The sequence below is a fragment of the Solanum verrucosum genome, unplaced genomic scaffold, assembly GCF_900185275.1.
Source record: "Solanum verrucosum unplaced genomic scaffold, falcon-dt-bn FXZP01000032.1, whole genome shotgun sequence".
Lineage (NCBI taxonomy): Eukaryota > Viridiplantae > Streptophyta > Magnoliopsida > Solanales > Solanaceae > Solanum > Solanum verrucosum.
In genome coordinates this window covers 670,787-688,985 of record NW_026020569.1, presented here as the reverse complement: position 1 = coordinate 688,985, position 18,199 = coordinate 670,787, and the positions used below count along the sequence as shown (strand labels likewise).

The following is an 18,199-nucleotide window of genomic DNA, read 5'->3' as shown; positions in this document are numbered from 1 at the left end:
TTGTTTCATATGTAAATAAAATTTATAATCACATCATTACTTTTTAAAATTTATTATTCTCACCAATATAAAATTTATTATTACTTTAAATTTGGTGAATATAAATGATAAAGTAGAAATTCATTTGGTGAATATAAATGAGAACGAAGGGAGTAATACTTTTTTGATTTTTCATAATTAAAAAAAACGTCTTAATCTTATGACTAAGCATAATATTGATAAAAGACAATTTTCATTGGCGATGCCGCACTTTCTTAATCTTAGTATTTGCAAAATGTTCGTTCACATGACTGAAGGATATCAAGTCCAATTGATTGAGGACTTGGGAAAATTTGATCAATTGGTTATTAATATTTAGTCAAGTGGACTAGTTATAATTTTTTTGATTAAATTTTATTAGAAGTGTTTTTTACTCAAACTTGTGGTAACTTTTTAAAATTTTGTTTTTCAATAATATTTAACTATTGATTTTTCTTGTAAATAGTTAGAAGTTAGTGATGTTTGTTAATTTTTATCTTAGTGCATTTAACTTCTAAGTTAATATTTACTCACTAATGTATGTTTTTTTCTACTTTATAGGTTATTTGTAAGAGTAGTTGAGAGATATGAGCATATCAAGTACAATTTATGTTCAATTTTTTAAATTAAATTAAAGTTAGATGAAACAATTATTTAAGTGAAGAACAAATAACTTTGTAATATTTTATTATGCGATTTTATAATTTTTGTTTATTTGATAAGATTGAATAAACAATTTGGGCTATTTTAATAGTTTTACAACTTGTGAGATTTTTACGTTTATGAGAAAATATACAACACAAAAATTTCATATCACATGTCCAAATAAACTTTCAATTTCATCTCATGATACCATATAATGATAGCATGGCCAAACGGGCCCTAAGTCAAATTTCCATTTCTTTCCTCTTTGCTGGCGGCTATTCGAACAGGTATGTATGTTTCTCAACTACTTCTCCAAAATTGACATTTCAACACAAATAAAATATGCACTTGACGCAATTAATAATTTGTGTATTGATTATTTTTCAGATCAAATTAACGCGCTTAAGCTTTCGATATCTTATCAATCATGGTGTTGAAAAACCTAACAAACCCTATAAAACCCCTCCACAGCCAACTTCATCTTCCTCACAATCCTTTGCCATGGCATTATCCTCACAGCCTTTCATCTTCCCAGGTACCCAATCAACTGTTCTACCTGACCCATCTGCCTTTTTTGCTCCTCATCTCCTCTCGAACCCTTTGCCCACTAATTCTTTCTTCCAAAATTTCGTACTCAAGAATGGTGATCAACCTGAATTCATACACCCATATATCGTCAAATCGTCGCTTTCATCCCTCACTCTTTGTTACCCATCTCAGTTCCACAATCCGGCTTTTATTTACCAGACTTTTATTGCTGATCTGACCATCAGAGCGTTGAATAATCCCAATCCAAATGCACCCCATGTAATTTCATCCTTTGATGATCTTAGTGTCACATTAGACCTTCCCTCTAGCAATCTTAGGTTCTTTCTTGTTAAAGGTTCCCCCTTCATTACGTGTAGTGTTATTGAAAATGTAGCGATATCGATTTCCACAATTCACGCCATTCTTCAATGTTCTCCCAATGGTAATCGTACTAAATATACTATCAAGCTCAACAATGGGCAAACTTGGGTTTTGTATGCTTCATCCCCCATTGATTTGAGTAATGATGTATCGTCTATCACGTCTGGTGTGTTTTCGGGTATTATTAGGATTGCTTGTTTGCCAAATTCTGATCAAACTAGTGAAGCAGTTCTTGATCGTTTCAGTTCTTGTTATCCTACAAGTGGTAATGCTGTTTTCAAGCAGCCATTTTGCGTGGAGTACAAGTGGGAAAAGAAGGGATGGGGTGACTTGCTTATGCTGGCTCATCCCCTCCATCTTCAGCTCCTTTCTGCTGCGGATAGCTCGGTAACTGTCTTGGAGGGTTTTAAGTACAATAGTATTGATGGTGAGCTTGTTGGTGTTGTTGGAGACTCATGGATATTGAAGAGTGACCCTGTTTCTGTAACATGGCATTCCATTAAAGGTGTTAAGGAGGAGGCATGTTTAGAAATAATTGATTCGTTGAATAAGGATGTTGCTGCCTTGGATTCAAAGGGAATATCTACAACATCATCTTATTTTTTTGGAAAATTGATTGCAAGAGCAGCAAGGCTGGCATTGATAGCTGAAGAGGTTTGTCACCTTGATGTTATCCCGGCAATCCGCAAATTCTTGAAGGATACAGTTGAACCATGGTTGGAGGGGACTTTTCAAGCAAATGGTTTCTTTTATGAATCAAAATGGGGTGGAATTGTGACTAAGCAAGGGGCGTTGGATTCGGGAGCTGACTTTGGTTTTGGGGTCTATAATGATCACCATTTTCATATTGGTCATTTCCTTTATGCAATTGCAGTGCTAGCCAAGATAGATCCCATCTGGGGGAGGAAGTATAAGCCACAAGCTTATGCACTTATGGCGGATTTTATGAATTTAAGCAGGCGATCAAATTCAAAGTATGCCCGGTTGAGGTGTTTTGACTTGTGGAAGCTGCACTCTTGGGCTGGGGGATTGACAGAGTTTGCTGATGGACGAAACCAGGAGAGCACAAGTGAAGCAGTTAATGCATACTATTCAGCAGCTTTAATGGGTTTGGCCTATGGGGATACCCATCTTGTTGCCATTGGATCGACCCTTTCAGCTTTAGAGATTCATTCTGCACAGACTTGGTGGCATGTGAAAGAGGGAAGCACTTTATATGGGGAAGAATTCACAAAAAACAACAGGGTGGTGGGTGTTTTATGGTCTAACAAAAGGGATAGCGGCCTTTGGTTTGCTCCACCTGAATGGAAAGAGTGTAGACTTGGAATTCAGGTCTTACCAATATTGCCCATTACTGAACTTCTGTTTTCAGACGTGCAGTTTGTGAAGCAGTTGGTCGAATGGACACTGCCAGCTCTGGCAAGGGAAGGGGTTGGAGAAGGTTGGAAAGGGTTTGTGTATACTTTGGAAGCAATATATGATAAAGTGGGTGCTTTGAACAAAACTAGGAGCTTAACTGGGTTTGATGATGGAAATTCTCTTTCAAATCTTCTATGGTGGATTCATTCTAGAGATGATGAAGTGGGGGAATCTGATAGAGGAAGCAAGTTCTGCTGGTTCAGACACTACTCTCATTGATTCTTTTACGGTGTTTTACATTTGAGTGTTCTCAATATGATCTGATGGGAACAAAAAAAGGATATTTAGTTTGGTGATTTGGTATTTGTCTTTTCTCTTTCTCTATATAAATTTGGAGCGCTATTTTGCAGCGCAATGCTCTGTGATATGATTGCTGTAATTTTCCACCAGATCTTGAGTTGTTATGAATAAAAGTCCAACTTTGCCAAAATTTTGGTTCCTTAGAATGAAAAACAAAAATAATGCAGTGTACAAATAATTTGCTAAGTTGATCATCGGTGGTACCTGTAATTTCCAAATTGAGTAGGTGAATCCGTGAATATTGTTACTGTGTTGATCTTTGTGTATCTGAGGTTGATTTCAGACATTACTAATATTAGATGTGAAATTATCAAATCACATGAGGTGAAGGACGCTAATGTTCGTAGACATAAATGCTTAATTTGGATTTCTGGTGAGATATACATTAAATAGTTAGTGTAGTTCTGCTTGTTATGAGTGGAGATGTAATATAACCAACCAAATCTCTTATAGCACTGGAAAAATAGAAACACTTGTTTGCAAATGAAAACTGATTGATCTTCTGGTGATCTGAAAATTCCAAGCTGAAATCTTTCTGTGTGCTGCTGCTTGAAAATCCTTCTTCGATCTCTGTTCTTGTTTTTTGGACATGTATGCCTGCCTCCATGGTTGCTATATTCTTTGACCCCTTTTCAGATTTTCAACTAGCAGGAAGCTGTTACTCTAAATTTGTCTTGAAATCTGGGAATTGTTGGGGTTTTGTCTGTTCCTTCTTTGTGTTTCCCTTTTTCTTTTTAACTCAAATATTCTGTTGGTGAGAATTTTGAAAGTGAAACAATTGCCACTTTTATTATATAATGTTCTTATACATTTAAGGCAAGTAAGAGGTTAGAGGCAAAGGAACATTTCAGCATCGTTGAAAATGGTGTCCAAAAACATTAAAGGAAATGAGTAGGCTGTGTTGCAGTCTTACTTCCACTAGTATGTTTGAGGGAGTACTGACAGTATCTGGTCTCGGCTGTTTAAAATGGAATGAGGTTAAGAGTCATCAGTAAAGAGGGATACAAAGATGTGAAGGAGCTAGGTGAGTATATTCATGCATCGGATATCTGACAACTCAAGTGAAAAACTAAGTCAACCATTTCAGGTACATATTCTACTATAAGGGCCTAAGGTTACATACTGTGTCATTGCTTATAAATAGTGTAACTGTTGAATGTGTTTTCAGTTTAAACTGTTTATTATTAGATGCTTCTAATAGCACCATTTCCTTTACAGTAGTTTTTTTTTTACCAGTAGATGGCACCTTATCCAGTTCTGAATGTGAGTGAATTATCTATGGTAACATCCGTCTTTGACGTGTTTATTTTAATTAGTAATCTGACTTGCCTTCCTCAAGGTAGACCTAATGATTTGGTTTCTACAGCATGAACTTTCTAACCATGTCAAATGATAATCTAGTACCACTGTGTTGATGTTGCATATATGATGCAGCATACATTCAAAGCAAGCCTTCTCATCGGCTTTCTCAACACATTAGTACGTATTTCATCCATGAGGTCTGACTTGAAAATGTAATCTTTGATCATCCATGAGGTCTTGTAGTTATTATAGCGTGATTAAGCTAGCCTGCTTTTACCAGGCAGAAAGGTTACAATTTTGTAGTTTGATTCTTCATGAGTAGATACTTGACAAAAATTTGAAGTTGCAGGATAGTTTGATAAATTTTAGAAATGCATCAATTAGAACCCTGTCAAAGAGAGCCATTTTGCATATAAAGATCATTCGTGACTATTTGCTGCAACTTAAACACTTCCAAACTTGTTCCACCAAAAATTATTCTCACTTAAATCCAATGTCAAAATTCTCTTCTTTTCTAGGAAAAAGTTGCATTTTGAGATTGGAAATTGAAATAGAAGTAGTAGCAACAAAAGTATTCCACTAAATAATTTTTAATTTTTCTTTATTTTCTCTGCTTATTCTATTAAGGGCTCTTTTGGTGACGATATTTTGAGCTTTTGTGGCGACTTTTGATGCCGCTAAAGGTCTTTTTATTCATGTATTAATTTATGTATAACTACGTGATGTTTTGTAGGTAAATAGAAAATAAAGCTATTTATGTAAAAAAATTAATACGATCTTTAGTTGATAAATAAGAAATCTGCTTAACTAATTCATATATAAATTATAAAAAAATCTATATATTATTTTATACCAGATAGAATATGAAATAACTAACTTTAAATATAAAATAATATATAAATGATGTGATGCGATGCTCTGAAATAACTAACTAACTTTAGATATAAAATAATATATAAATGATGTGATGCGATGATTCAAGCACATTGACCGCAGCCCGCATGATGGTGACAGACTTGATCGTCAATGAAGCCTCTTATTTTTGTTCGTTCTACTTTTAAAATATTTATTTGCTCGAGGATTAATTAGAAATCAACCCTTTTTCTTCAAAATAAGAATAAAATCTGTATATATTATTTATTTTGTAGATAAATAAATCCGGAAAATATAGTAACATGTTCGGTATTTACGAATAACCTTAAAAGGTTACAAATTAAAGTCATAATGCATCTCTAAACCAAAACGCCCATTTTATATTTTTTGATTTAGCCTTAACATGACGTACGAGTGAGTTATTTTTCCAGTGCTTGATTAAAAAAAGAGAGTTATTTTTCCGGTGAAATCTCTTAGGTTCTCAGCCCTTCATGACACTCATTTATATCTTTATTGATTCAGCGAAAATTACTCACTCCATTCTAAATTAGATGTGCATTTTCTAACCATAGCTATAATTATGGCGCTTCAAAAGGCTTAAATTCTAAGGAAGCTTCTGAAAGCCTTTATTTAGGTTCTATAATAAGGAGGTGTAAATCTCAAAAGCCTTTGATGCTCCGGTACTGCAAGCAACCCTTAAACCCCCCCAAAAAAAGTCTTTGACTTCCTATTTTGAAGATTTAAGAGTCGGACGGCTTTCTTTGCTCTAGCTTGGCGAATTGCATCTCTACACAATGACGTTTGTGCGTTTTATACGGTGATTAAGAAATTATTAATAGATTAATCAACTTTACTGTTTTCCCCTTTGTGCATATTAATTAGCCTCTTGAAAAAAAATTCTTAAATCTTCAGAATTTATTTAAACTTTCAAAGACCATATTAATTGTAGAGTAAATTAAAAAAAAATTAATTCTATCCTAATTTAGTTAGTGATCAAGTAATATGAAATAAATATTTTCACTAATATGTTGAATATGAGACGATTGGGGATAGAATTTTTTTTTTCCCTGTAAATGTCCCTTTTGGTCCCCAACCCTTCATCATTCCTCCCAAAAAAAAAAATACTCCCTTCATTTTCATGTCGTCCATACTGCAATACTACAAATAGATAATTCTTAATATCTGTTATTTCAAAAAATTAATGTATAAATGATATTATTTTTTTATTTTATCTTTGTGAGTTATATGCCTTTTGAAAATATATATTTGACCAACATAGAAAAATGAAGTAAATAATTCATGTTCATTAATCAAAATAAATTAATTCATGTTCATGGATTGCTAGTTATTTTGTTAATGCACATGAAATCTAAAATGATACTAACATATAAATAGAAACAGAGGGAGTAATAATTATAATACTCAAATAATAAAGGGGGTGGGTGATGTTTTGTTTGTTTCAGCTAGCAACTTTGAACTTACCGTTTCTTGAAGCACTTTCCTAAAGTATACACTGTTTATACTCTAGATCATGATGTGCTAATCAAAATATAACCACTTATTGTAAATTGACCTCAGCAGTCAGCACCCAACGGCTCAAAATGTTTACCAAATCTCTGTTGGTAACGTTCACTATAATTTGTTCTATTATATCTGACTCTCACTAGTTAATGTCAAATACCAGAGAGTAGGTCAATATGTTTTGTCCTTGTGTAACGTTAATATTCAGAAATTAACTTTAATTACACAAGAAATTAAGCAATTAGCCGGTATTCCTTTTCCCTTTTGTCTCTCTCATCTCCTCTTTTTCCTCATGTTCGTTCCCCTTAAATTTGCAGAAATCTTGGACTTTTCAGCAACTAAAGCTGTGCTAGCCAGCTATTCTTGACAACTTCATAAAAAGTATGAAACACGAAGATGTCACGTTCTGAATTTCTCACTTATTCAAAGTCAACTAGACAATATAGAATCTTGAGATTCAGAATTTCTATCCATTCCTAATCCACCTTCCCTTTAAATTAAACCAAGTAGCCAAAATATTAGAAAGGGTCTTCCAAAAATCTCTTCTTTAATCATCTTGAATGGGAGCTGGTGCTCCAAATCCTCTGTACAGTGAATATTCTATCCTAAACAGCTTGAAAATGGTGCCACTTTTACTGTTTTATGCATTTTCTGTTTTGGTTCAGGGTTATAATGCTGAATTAACCTTGCACCCAAAAACTCAATTTCTCTTCCCTGAAGGAAAATCTTTAGTCTTGCCTGAACCATCAGATTACTTTTCTAGTCAGCTTGTATCCACTCCTTTGCCCACTAATTCATTTTTTCAAAATTTTGTACTCAAGAATGGTGATCAGCCCGAGTATATTCAACCTTATCTTATTCGCTCTGCTAACTCCTCCATTTCTTTTTCTTATCCATCTCAGAACATTTCCTCTGATTTCATTGAACAGATTTTTCGCCCTGATTTGACTATATCTGCTTCCAAGAATCCTAAGCCAAATCAGCGCCATGTAATCTCATCATACAGTGATCTTAGTGTTACTTTGGACTTGCCTTCGAGTAACCTTAGATTCTTTCTTGTAAGAGGTAGTCCTTATTTGACTTTTGCTGTCAATGGGAACACTTCAATTTCAATCTCAACCGCTGATCCAATTCGCAAGCTCTCGTGTGATAGTTCTTTTACTAAGTACACTATCAGACTCCGGAATCGTCAAACCTGGATCCTATATGCGTCTGCTCCGATTCATTTGACTGATAATGTATCCACCATTAAGTCTGGTGGGTTCTCGGGTGTTATTCGGATTGCTCTCTTGGCTGATTCTGATTCCCAATTTGAGAAAATACTTGATAAGTGTAGCTTGACTTATCCTGTTTCGGGAAGTGCCATTTTGGGGTCTTTTGCTCTCAAGTATAAGTGGGATGTGAAGGGTGCAGGGAAGTTGCTTATGCTTGCTCACCCCCTCCATCTTCGACTTCTTTCAAAAGCAGATGCTTCAGTAACTGTGCTGGAGGATGTCAAGTACAGTAGCATGGATGGTGAGCTTGTTGGTGTAATTGGAGATACATGGGATCTTGAAGCAGAGTCAATCCCAGTATCATGGCATTCGATTAAAGGTTTGAATAAAAAATCAATCCCTGAAATTATTCGTGCACTTGGTAACGATGTTAAGACTTTGAATGCATCAAACATATCTGCTACATCGTCTTACTTTTATGGGAAATTGGTTGCTAGAGCAGCAAGATTGGCATTGATTGCAGAAGAGGTTTCTTATCCTAAGATAACACCAGTAGTTGTTCAATTCTTGAAGGATATGATAGAACCTTGGTTAAACGGAACATTTGGTGCCAATGGCTTCTTCTATGACAAGAAATGGGGTGGACTTGTGACTAAACATGGGTTAAATGACACAACAGGTGATTTTGGTTTTGGAATTTACAATGATCATCATTTTCATTTGGGATACTATATATATGGCATTTCAGTGCTTACAAGATTTGATCCTGCATGGGGAAAGCAGTACAAGAGTCAAGCCTATTCTTTAGTGGAAGACTACACGAACTTGGGACCGAAGGAGAACCAGCATTACACGCGTCTTAGGTGTTTTGACTTATGGAAGCTACATTCTTGGGCTGCAGGGCTGACTGAATTTCCATTTGGAAGAAACCAAGAGAGCACAAGTGAAGCAATTAATGCATATTATTCAGCAGCACTGATGGGATCCGCGTATGGAGATGCAGATCTTGTTTCGCTTGGCTCCACTCTAGCAGCCTTTGAAATTCAGTCAGCACAGACTTGGTGGCATGTAAAAGGAGACAACAAAATATATGCACCAAGATTTGTCAAGAACAATAAGGTTGTTGGTATATTATGGTCTAGAAAAAGAGACAGCATTCTCTGGTTTGCACCAGCTGAGAGGAAAGACATTAGGCTGGGGATTCAAGTTCTACCAATATTGCCAATCACTGAGGTTGTGTTTTCTGATGTTGATTATGTGAAGGAGCTCGTAAAATGGGCACTCACTAGTGTACCCAAAAACAGAACTGAGGAAGGATGGAAAGGATTTGTTTATGCCTTGGAAGCAATTTATAAGCAGAAGCAAGCTCTAAATGAAGTGAGGGACCTTAGCAGTCATGATGATGGAAATTCACTCTCAAATCTTTTGTGGTGGATTCATAGCAGAAAATGATCAGCTTTAAACTTGAGAAGTTCACTAATTATGCTTGTTAGATTGTTTATTCTTGATGGATTAAACATTTCCATTTGTTAACTTCATACCAATGTGTTTAATAACCAATATGTCACAAAGTTCATGTTTTTACACTGGACCATTGCTTGAAGCTCTTTTACATGAACAAATATGCACCATGATCAATGGAGTTGCTAAGTAGAATTTTGTTGCTGCTACATTCTGTTTCTGTTACATATCTTGAACTTTGAGATACTATGCAATTGGCACTTATCCACCTAGCAAAATGCCACTTGAACACCACCTGTGGAACCAAGTGGGCAGATTCACTGAGTTACACCAATTTATTCGTGCAAACAGTGGCATATATGCTGAATGAATTTTACACAAGCTGTATCTGCCTATTATTACAACTGTCTTGTATGAATTTAAGTCCGAAAATGTATACGTTAAGGCTTTATTTTGTTGTCCCAATTTGATGTTTATTTTACATATATATATTTAGTGATGTCATCGACAAAGTAATGTTGGATGACACCCTTTGTAGGAAGGTGTGCCATTGCGTGCAAATATGTTGCCTCCATTGAAGAAGACGAGTACAAAAACACTCTTTATAGATTCTAACATATGTTTGATTTTAACCTTTTGATGCAAGAAAAAAGTAGGCCTTCAGGGACCCAACCTAAAACATTAGTTGGTGCCTAGAGTTTCCTAGCTGTGATTAGACAGACATATTATATTCTAACAGTATGGCTGAATTCTGGTGCAACTGCCAAGTTTGCTACTACATCATTAGGTTTTTTTTTTTCCGCTCCCATTCAATAGCTTGAAAATCAAGAAGGAGAGATGACTAGGCAAATACAGTGTGATGAACTCAATTCAAAAGGCAAACTCCTTCCTTTCAATGGTAAGGGATTTCAAACTTGAGTGGGCCACTCCGAAGGATCATTAGTTTTATTTTTTGGGGTGAGATCTTTTCAGATATTCATGTGCTTTGTAATTATATTGTTCTTTGAAGCGTTTGCATTTCAATTTCCTTTTTTTTAATCATGGTTTGGTGGACAGCGCGTCCAGCGAAGTGACAACAAATAAAAGGGGTGCCATCTAAACTCTTTGCATTGACTCGAGCTATTTTTTTTATTTTTTTTTATAAAACAAAGATTTTATTGATTAAATAATTGTAAATACAACTCTGTTTACTTTTTTTTTTGTTCTTCTTTCTAAATATTCCCCGCGTCATGAAAAAATAATTACTCTATTTTAAAGATGATCAGAGGATTGATTTTACAGTATTTTCTTGCCAAATATTCGTTAATTACAAATAGAAAGAAATGTCGTGCTACACGCTCATTACCACATCGGTTTTTTCTTATATATTTTTATATTAAGTAGGAAATCTTGAAAAGGATAGTGAGAGTTGTTTAATTATGCAAATAATAATATTTTTTGGGGGTAAATTAGATAAATCAACAATAATTTGATGCAACAAGGAGAATGAAATAATTCAACAACAAACAAAAAGACAATCTACACAATTAACATGTATTCATTTTCATTGCCATAGACATATTTTTTTAACAACTTCTACGTTATGAGAAGTTCAATAATTTCTTATTGCATAAACTATAAATTGGGGTTCGGGTGAAAAGTTTCAAACTTTTGGAGGAAGGGTTTAATCAGTAGTTGCTTGAGTAGTTCAAACTAAATTTAGTAAGTACTCTTCTGTTTTAATTTATTTATTGTACTTTTACTGTTATTATATTTTAAAATTAAATTATTAATTTTAATTTTTTACTTGACATGTTTAAAATCACAATATTAAGGATATTTTGATATATTCCACGGTATTTTTAATTTCAGACTATAAAATTTATTTATTTTTTAAAAGAAATTCATACAAAGTGAAAAAAAAAATCAAAATAAAAGAAAATATTTATAATTTCACGAGTCATATTTTTTATGTCTATGACAAAACAAAGGTCACCAAAATGGAAATCAACTTTGCTTTCGGCATCAACGTGCAAAATTCACTCTTACCTTTAATTTGTTCAAGTAAAATCATTATTATCTCTTGTTTGTTCAACAAACTTTTATAATATTCTAATAAGTTAGCTTAGACTTCAAATTTGATTATTCCACTTGCCTAAACACAAATATATTTTAGTCTTTTTTTGTAGGTAGTCTATTTTATTTTTGGGTAAAAATGTATTTTTATTATTTCAATAACTACATAACACATATATTAGCTTACACTTTTAGTATTAAATTATATATATATATATATATATTAACTTTAATTCGTTTTACGTAACCATGATAACGTAATATCATTCAATATAAATAACAAATGTAAATAAATTTTTACCCTACTTTTAAAAATGAAAGAATGCTTATTATCTAACCAATCACTTTCATGGAAGCAAAAAAGGAATAAAAGAGCAGAAAAGACAAAAAGAAAAGAAAAGTGAAAGACACTAAGCAGCAAGCGAAAAAGGAAACGTAGCGCAACAGAGCCGATGTTCACGCGTGCCCGCTAATTAGGGAATTAAGTACTAGAGTAGTATATAGTGATTCGTAAATTACTGTTAATAACATATATTTGTTCCAGTTTTTCGATAGATAATGACAGTTATAAGCTGACAAAGGAATGAAATCGGAGAAGACAACTACTACTACTACTCTATTTTAATACTACCTACATTCTTAACTTAGTGTTGGTTTGGGTCTATGATTGTTTGTTAGCAATTGTGTGCAGAGACCACAAAACCATTAACCTATCTTGAACATGGGCTTCATGATGTTTTCTTTGACTTAGCTTCTTGATAACGTTCTATCACACACACACATTAAGTTATTTTGTTTGACGTAAATGCTGAGTTCATCAGTATGTATGTACCTCTGAGGCCTCCCCATGTTGTCTCTGCCTTGTTCAAGATTCTGATTTTACTCGCTCTCTTTTGACATTACCAAATCAAGAAAACTAAAAGACTATTCCGAAGTGGCAACCACGTTCCCATTTGCCCTCATTTCATGGCTGGTTTAGTACAGCTTTACCATTCCTCATCTTCCAACATTCCTACCTGTAACCCAACACTCTAAGAGGTAACTTCACTTTTGAACTACTAACATTGCATTCACCTTTCTTCCAATGTCTTTTTGAGGGATCTGGGTCTGTTTCGTTTTCCTTTAACTGTTGACTTTGGAATCTTTTGATCTGGGTTGTTAGTAGTTTAGATTTTAGGGTTTAATTAAGACTAGTTTTGGCTTTGAGAAAGGCTGATTCTAAGCAAAATATTGCAACTTCAATTTGAGGATTTAGTTTTTGGGAAGAAGGGGTTTTGCATTCTTGGATTTGTGTGTAAATGAGAGGTTTTTGAGAAATTCCAATGTGGATTTGGGAGTTTACTGCATAATTCTTGATCAGAATTGAGAGCTTTACTGAATATGGCCTCTCCAAATTCTCCCTCTTCTTTTTTTCCATTCCCAACTTTCCCCACAGCTACACCTTCAAATTCTACTTCTGATTCACCTCCTGCTCCTCCTCCTGATTCTTCATCTCCTCCTCCTCCACCACCTGACTCTTCAGCTCCACCTCCTTCTCCACCAGCTCCAGATTCTCCTCCTCCATCAGAATCAAAATCACCTCCACCGGCAGAATCTCCTCCACCTCCACCTCCACCTCCAACAGCAGCGGCGCCACCACCTTCGGCGCCTCCTCCAAAGCCGTCAGTGTCACCACCACCACCACCTTCTCCTAAGGCTCCTCCACCAGCTAATTCTCCACCTCCAGCTTCATCTCCACCCCCACCATCAAAAGATTCTCCTCCTCCTGCTCCTCCTCCTTCCCCACCTCCTCCCCCTCCAGCAGTTTCACCTTCTCCTCCACCACCAGTGAAAAATCAACCACCACCCCCTGATTCTCCACCTCCTGCACCTGTTGCAAATCCGCCACAAAACTCCCCTCCACCTCCTGCATTGGCTCCCCCTCCACCGAACCTCTTAACATCTCCACCCCCTTCTATTTCACCTCCTGCTCCCCCAAATAATACTTCTCCAGCTGGAGCTCCCCCTCCATTACCTGTGACTCGCCTTCCTACAGAGAAGCCCACTGCTATCCCTAAGCCTGCTATCACTGCAGATTCAAGTGCCAGAAATGGTGGGGGAAATAAGACAGGAAGTGTGGCGGCAATTGGTGTTGTTGCTGGGTTTTTGGCCCTTAGCTTGGTCATTGTTGCTGTCTGGTTTACACGTAGGCGAAAGAAAAGAGAGAGTGCATTTAATCTCAATTACCTGGGACCCTCTCCATTTGCTTCCTCACCAAATTCAGGTATTGCTTTCAAGGTTCTTAAATTTCCTTATGGATTTTGCTGTATGGAATTTGTTTATTGCTAAAACATTCCAATTTTCCAGAGTGATAAAAATGTATTCATCCTTTCCTAAACTCTAGCTTGCATGTATTACTGTATTGATGACAAGGAACTATATCACGTGAACCATAATGATCCTTTTGTAGAAGGAATTAATGGTACAATTTGTTCTTTTTTTTCGAAGTTACAGATGACTCATCTGTATTACCGAACATCAAAGGCATATTTTTGTTTCTTTTGCATGATAATTCACTCTTTTTTCCCCTTTGCTACAGAGTGGAGTGCACACAACAAAATCACTTTGCCCAAGAAAACAAGAATTCTGAACTTTTGTGTAACTTAGTTGTCCATATTCTCTTTTTACCTTTCCATTTGTGGATCAGCTTTATAATGTAGAGTACAGATCAGAAAAATTATGTTCCACTTTGTCAATTTTGCAAACTTATCTCGAGTATTGTTAGTGTTTATTATAATATAATAACAACCTATCCCGTTCCCAGCTTTTGGAGTCTTACTGAAATACTTATTTTTCCAGATACATCATTCCTGAGATCAAGGTCTCAACATTCCACTAATCTAGCTCCAACTGGCTCGCAAAGCAATTTTATGTACTCTCCAGACCATGGGGGTATTGGAAATTCAAGATCATGGTTCACTTACGAAGAATTATCAGAGGCAACAAATGGTTTTTCTCCTAATAGTGTTTTGGGTGAAGGTGGTTTGGATATGTTTACAAAGGTGTTCTTAACGACGGAAGAGAAGTTGCTGTCAAACAGCTGAAAAGTGGAAGTGGACAAGGGGAGCGTGAGTTCAGAGCAGAAGTTGAAATTATCAGCCGTGTGCACCATCGCCATTTGGTTTCACTTGTTGGTTACTGTATCTCAGAGCAGCAAAGATTACTTGTCTACGACTATGTGCCAAATGACACGCTTGACTATCACCTTCATGGTAAGACAGGTTTGAGATAAATGAACTAATGAATTGAAGTATTTGGATTACTGTACTCTAGATTTTGTTCTCTATGTTGAATTCTCCAATTCCACAATTCCAAGATGAGTTACTTATTTTTCTTATCATGGCTGGTAATGACCATTATGACATGAATAGCTGCTAACAACGGCTTCAACCAATTGGCCTTATACTGTGCCACATTTCTATGAACATAGATGGAACTGAGAAGGATGTTCTCTAGTCTCGGATATGATGCTAACGTAACTTCTATCGTTGATTAAATGCTGCAGGTAAAGGCATGCCAACTATGGATTGGGCTACCCGAGTAAAAGTAGCTGCTGGTGCAGCACGTGGACTTGCTTATCTGCATGAAGACTGTAATTTTCTTATTATGTTTATATTTACTCTTGTCCACATTAGTTAAACCTAGGGCTTCTGGAGACTTAATAAAAGGACTAATGGGGACAAAGTGGCTTAAAGAGTGGTTAAATTTCTCCAAAGAAGCTCAGATGCAATATCCAATGTTCTTCGCTTAGCATGTGTTATCCATCAAAAGGCCTAATTTCGACCACCCTTCATTATAGAAGTGTAAAACCTTGACTAGTCAATGTAATTGGTAACTACATTGTTTATTAATGAGAACTAATGCTAAAATAGACAAATCTTTTCAGTTGTAATGTCGCCAAATTGAATGGACTTCCTTTGGGAATAGAGCATGTTTTTATGTTCTGCAATTTTCCTTTACTGATTTATCCTCTGAAATTTTGCTGATTATGTTGTTCTCAGGTCATCCCCGCATTATCCATAGGGATATCAAAACATCAAACATTCTCTTGGATATCAATTTCGAGGCACAGGTATGGCAATTTATCCAACCTAAACTTATGTTTGTGACTTGGTGTTTGTCATTGTTTGTTGAACTTAGGCATCTGAACCTGAAAAGCTCGTGTTTCATGCTGTAATGGTGTTGAGGAAATCATATTCACTATGGCTTATAGTTTATGCAGTTTGACAATGCATTTCCTCCTTTCAGGTTGCTGATTTTGGCCTTGCAAGGTTAGCAGGTGATGCCAGTAGTACACACGTGACAACTCGTGTGATGGGAACCTTTGGGTAGGTCATACATGTGCTAAGTCTTACATTTGAAGAAATCTTAGTTGGTCTTTTTCTGTTACATCATGTTATCTGACAACATCATCAACACCATGGTCAGTTGCACCATAAGTAATCTCCAAAAACTTTTATCCTAAAGCTGCTTTTACTTCTAAAACTTCTACAGTATTACTTTTTGTCACTTCCATTTCACTTTGAACCTCAGGGGAGAGAGTAAATTGACCTTAATTTAACATACATTGATTCCTCACTTGCAAGAACAACCTTCAGTTGGTATCAGCCTCGAGTTGGTAACTTTGTACTCTAGTATGGGGGCAGGATTTGGTCTTCAGTCAAACAGTTGCTTTTATGCAGCATCTCAGAACCATAACGTAAATGTCAGCCACCTAGATTTTCCAATTGGACATCCTTCGTCGGAAAATATACCATATATATAAGTAAAATGATACACGAAATGATTAAATAACATATTTTGGACACCCTTAACATAACAAGCTGCTATTTTTGGACACCCTTTGTGAAATTTCTGGCTATACCACTGATCCTACCCACAGAAATGGGTTAAACTGATATTAAATTATTAATCAAAATGACTAATTTTGTAGTTGTATGGCATGTGTTCAGCTGATTACTTGACATTGACATAAATGATTTCAGATACTTGGCGCCAGAGTATGCATCTAGTGGAAAATTAACGGAGAAGTCTGATGTTTATTCATATGGGGTTGTGCTTTTGGAGCTTATTACGGGACGGAAACCTGTTGACCAGTCTCAACCCTTAGGGGATGAAAGCCTGGTTGAATGGGTAAGTTCAAATTTTTAGTTGTTTTAATTTCCTGTAATGATTAATGTTGATGCTTAATCAGAGTTTGTGGCCAAGCATCCCTTGTATGCTGAATTAAAGAGAAAGAAAATATCGAAACTTAGGCCATGCATGTGCCCTAATATATAGGGGGGAAACTCAGGTTTCTGGGATGTTTATTTCTTTTGAGGAAGAATAGAGGTCGGTTTCCAAAATTTTTCTGTAAAGGCTCTGGGAGATGGTAATACACTATGGGCGGACCCACCCTGACCCAAGGGTGTCAAGCGACAACCCTTTGTCGGGGAAAATTACATTGTATACAGTGATCAAATTTTGATTTAATAAATATATATATACAAGTATTGACACCACTGGACACAAGTTAAAGGTTTAGTCTAGTGGTTAGGGTGTTGTTAAAATTCCTCTCAACCTTGTCTGACAATTAGTATTGCTATTCACACTAGTGATGGAATTGTTTAGAGTTTTCCTTGTTTGCTCATACGTATTTCTCAAGTCATCCAACTAGTGCTTTCATTAAATCGAAGCTGAGAATGTTACATTCTATCCTGTAGGCTCGACCTTTGCTTGCTCAAGCACTTGAGACTGAAAATTTTGAAGATGTAGTAGATCCTAGGCTTGGAAACAACTTTGTTGCGGGTGAGATGTTCCGGATGATTGAAGCAGCTGCAGCTTGCGTTCGTCATTCAGGCTCTAAGAGGCCACGGATGAGTCAGGTAATTTGAGTGCTATTGCAGGTCAGGCAGTTCATTATGATTCATTTCGTTGCAGTCCTGATTTTTTTCCTCCCATTTCAGGTGGTTAGAGCTCTAGATTCCATGGATGAGCTGTCGGATCTGTCCAATGGCGTGAAACCTGGACAAAGTGGAATTTTTGAGTCAAGGGAACAATCTGCACAGATAAGAATGTTTCAAAAGATGGCATTTGGAAGTCAAGAGTACAGTTCAGATTTCTTCAATTACTCCCAAGGCAGCTATAAAAGTTGAGTTCTCAATGGCTCATTATCAAAAAAATTGCCCTTGACAAGTGGTTTTTCACAGAGAGATCTGACTTGTAATTAACATTGTAAATCACTGTGCTATTCTTTCTTTTTTCGGCTAGCATTGAAATCTGCATTCTTTTTTTACTCTTTTTTGTTGTCTTCACACGACAAACAACTGGTTTTGTAGCATTCTGAAATCAACATTCTATTCATACAATGTAGATAAAATGTTAATCAAGGGTCGTTTGACTGAGTACCAAATGCAGTTACTACCTTATAAAATTTCTGTAAGGACAAAAAATTGTTCCATTTA

The 18,199-nt window shown here is 35.8% G+C and overlaps 3 protein-coding genes across 3 annotated transcripts; all 3 read left to right on the top strand.

Annotated features, from left to right (window-relative positions):
- Positions 1 to 1,149: 1,149 nt before the first annotated feature.
- Positions 1,150 to 3,421, top strand: LOC125810975 (probable endo-1,3(4)-beta-glucanase ARB_01444). The gene has a single exon (XM_049490472.1). The coding sequence runs from the start codon at positions 1,165 to 1,167 to the stop codon at positions 3,208 to 3,210; it is 2,046 nt and encodes a 681-aa protein (XP_049346429.1). The 5' UTR covers positions 1,150 to 1,164; the 3' UTR covers positions 3,211 to 3,421.
- A 3,960-nt stretch (positions 3,422 to 7,381) lies between these two features.
- Positions 7,382 to 9,857, top strand: LOC125811121 (probable endo-1,3(4)-beta-glucanase ARB_01444). Its single transcript, XM_049490616.1, has one exon. The coding sequence runs from the start codon at positions 7,548 to 7,550 to the stop codon at positions 9,651 to 9,653; it is 2,106 nt and encodes a 701-aa protein (XP_049346573.1). The 5' UTR covers positions 7,382 to 7,547; the 3' UTR covers positions 9,654 to 9,857.
- Positions 9,858 to 12,377: 2,520 nt separating this feature from the next.
- Positions 12,378 to 18,164, top strand: LOC125811111 (proline-rich receptor-like protein kinase PERK8). Its single transcript, XM_049490605.1, is given in 9 exon segments — positions 12,378 to 13,980; positions 14,556 to 14,735; positions 14,738 to 14,968; positions 15,262 to 15,348; positions 15,758 to 15,828; positions 16,005 to 16,084; positions 16,742 to 16,889; positions 17,459 to 17,620; positions 17,702 to 18,164. Coding segments are annotated over 9 exon segments (2,031 nt in total). The 5' UTR covers positions 12,378 to 13,097; the 3' UTR covers positions 17,891 to 18,164.
- Positions 18,165 to 18,199: the final 35 nt, after the last annotated feature.

Coding starts and splice junctions, on each gene's coding strand:
- LOC125810975 (XM_049490472.1), top strand. CDS start 1,165: ATGGCATTATCCTCACAGCCTTTCATCTTCCCAGGTACCCAATCAACT.
- LOC125811121 (XM_049490616.1), top strand. CDS start 7,548: ATGGGAGCTGGTGCTCCAAATCCTCTGTACAGTGAATATTCTATCCTA.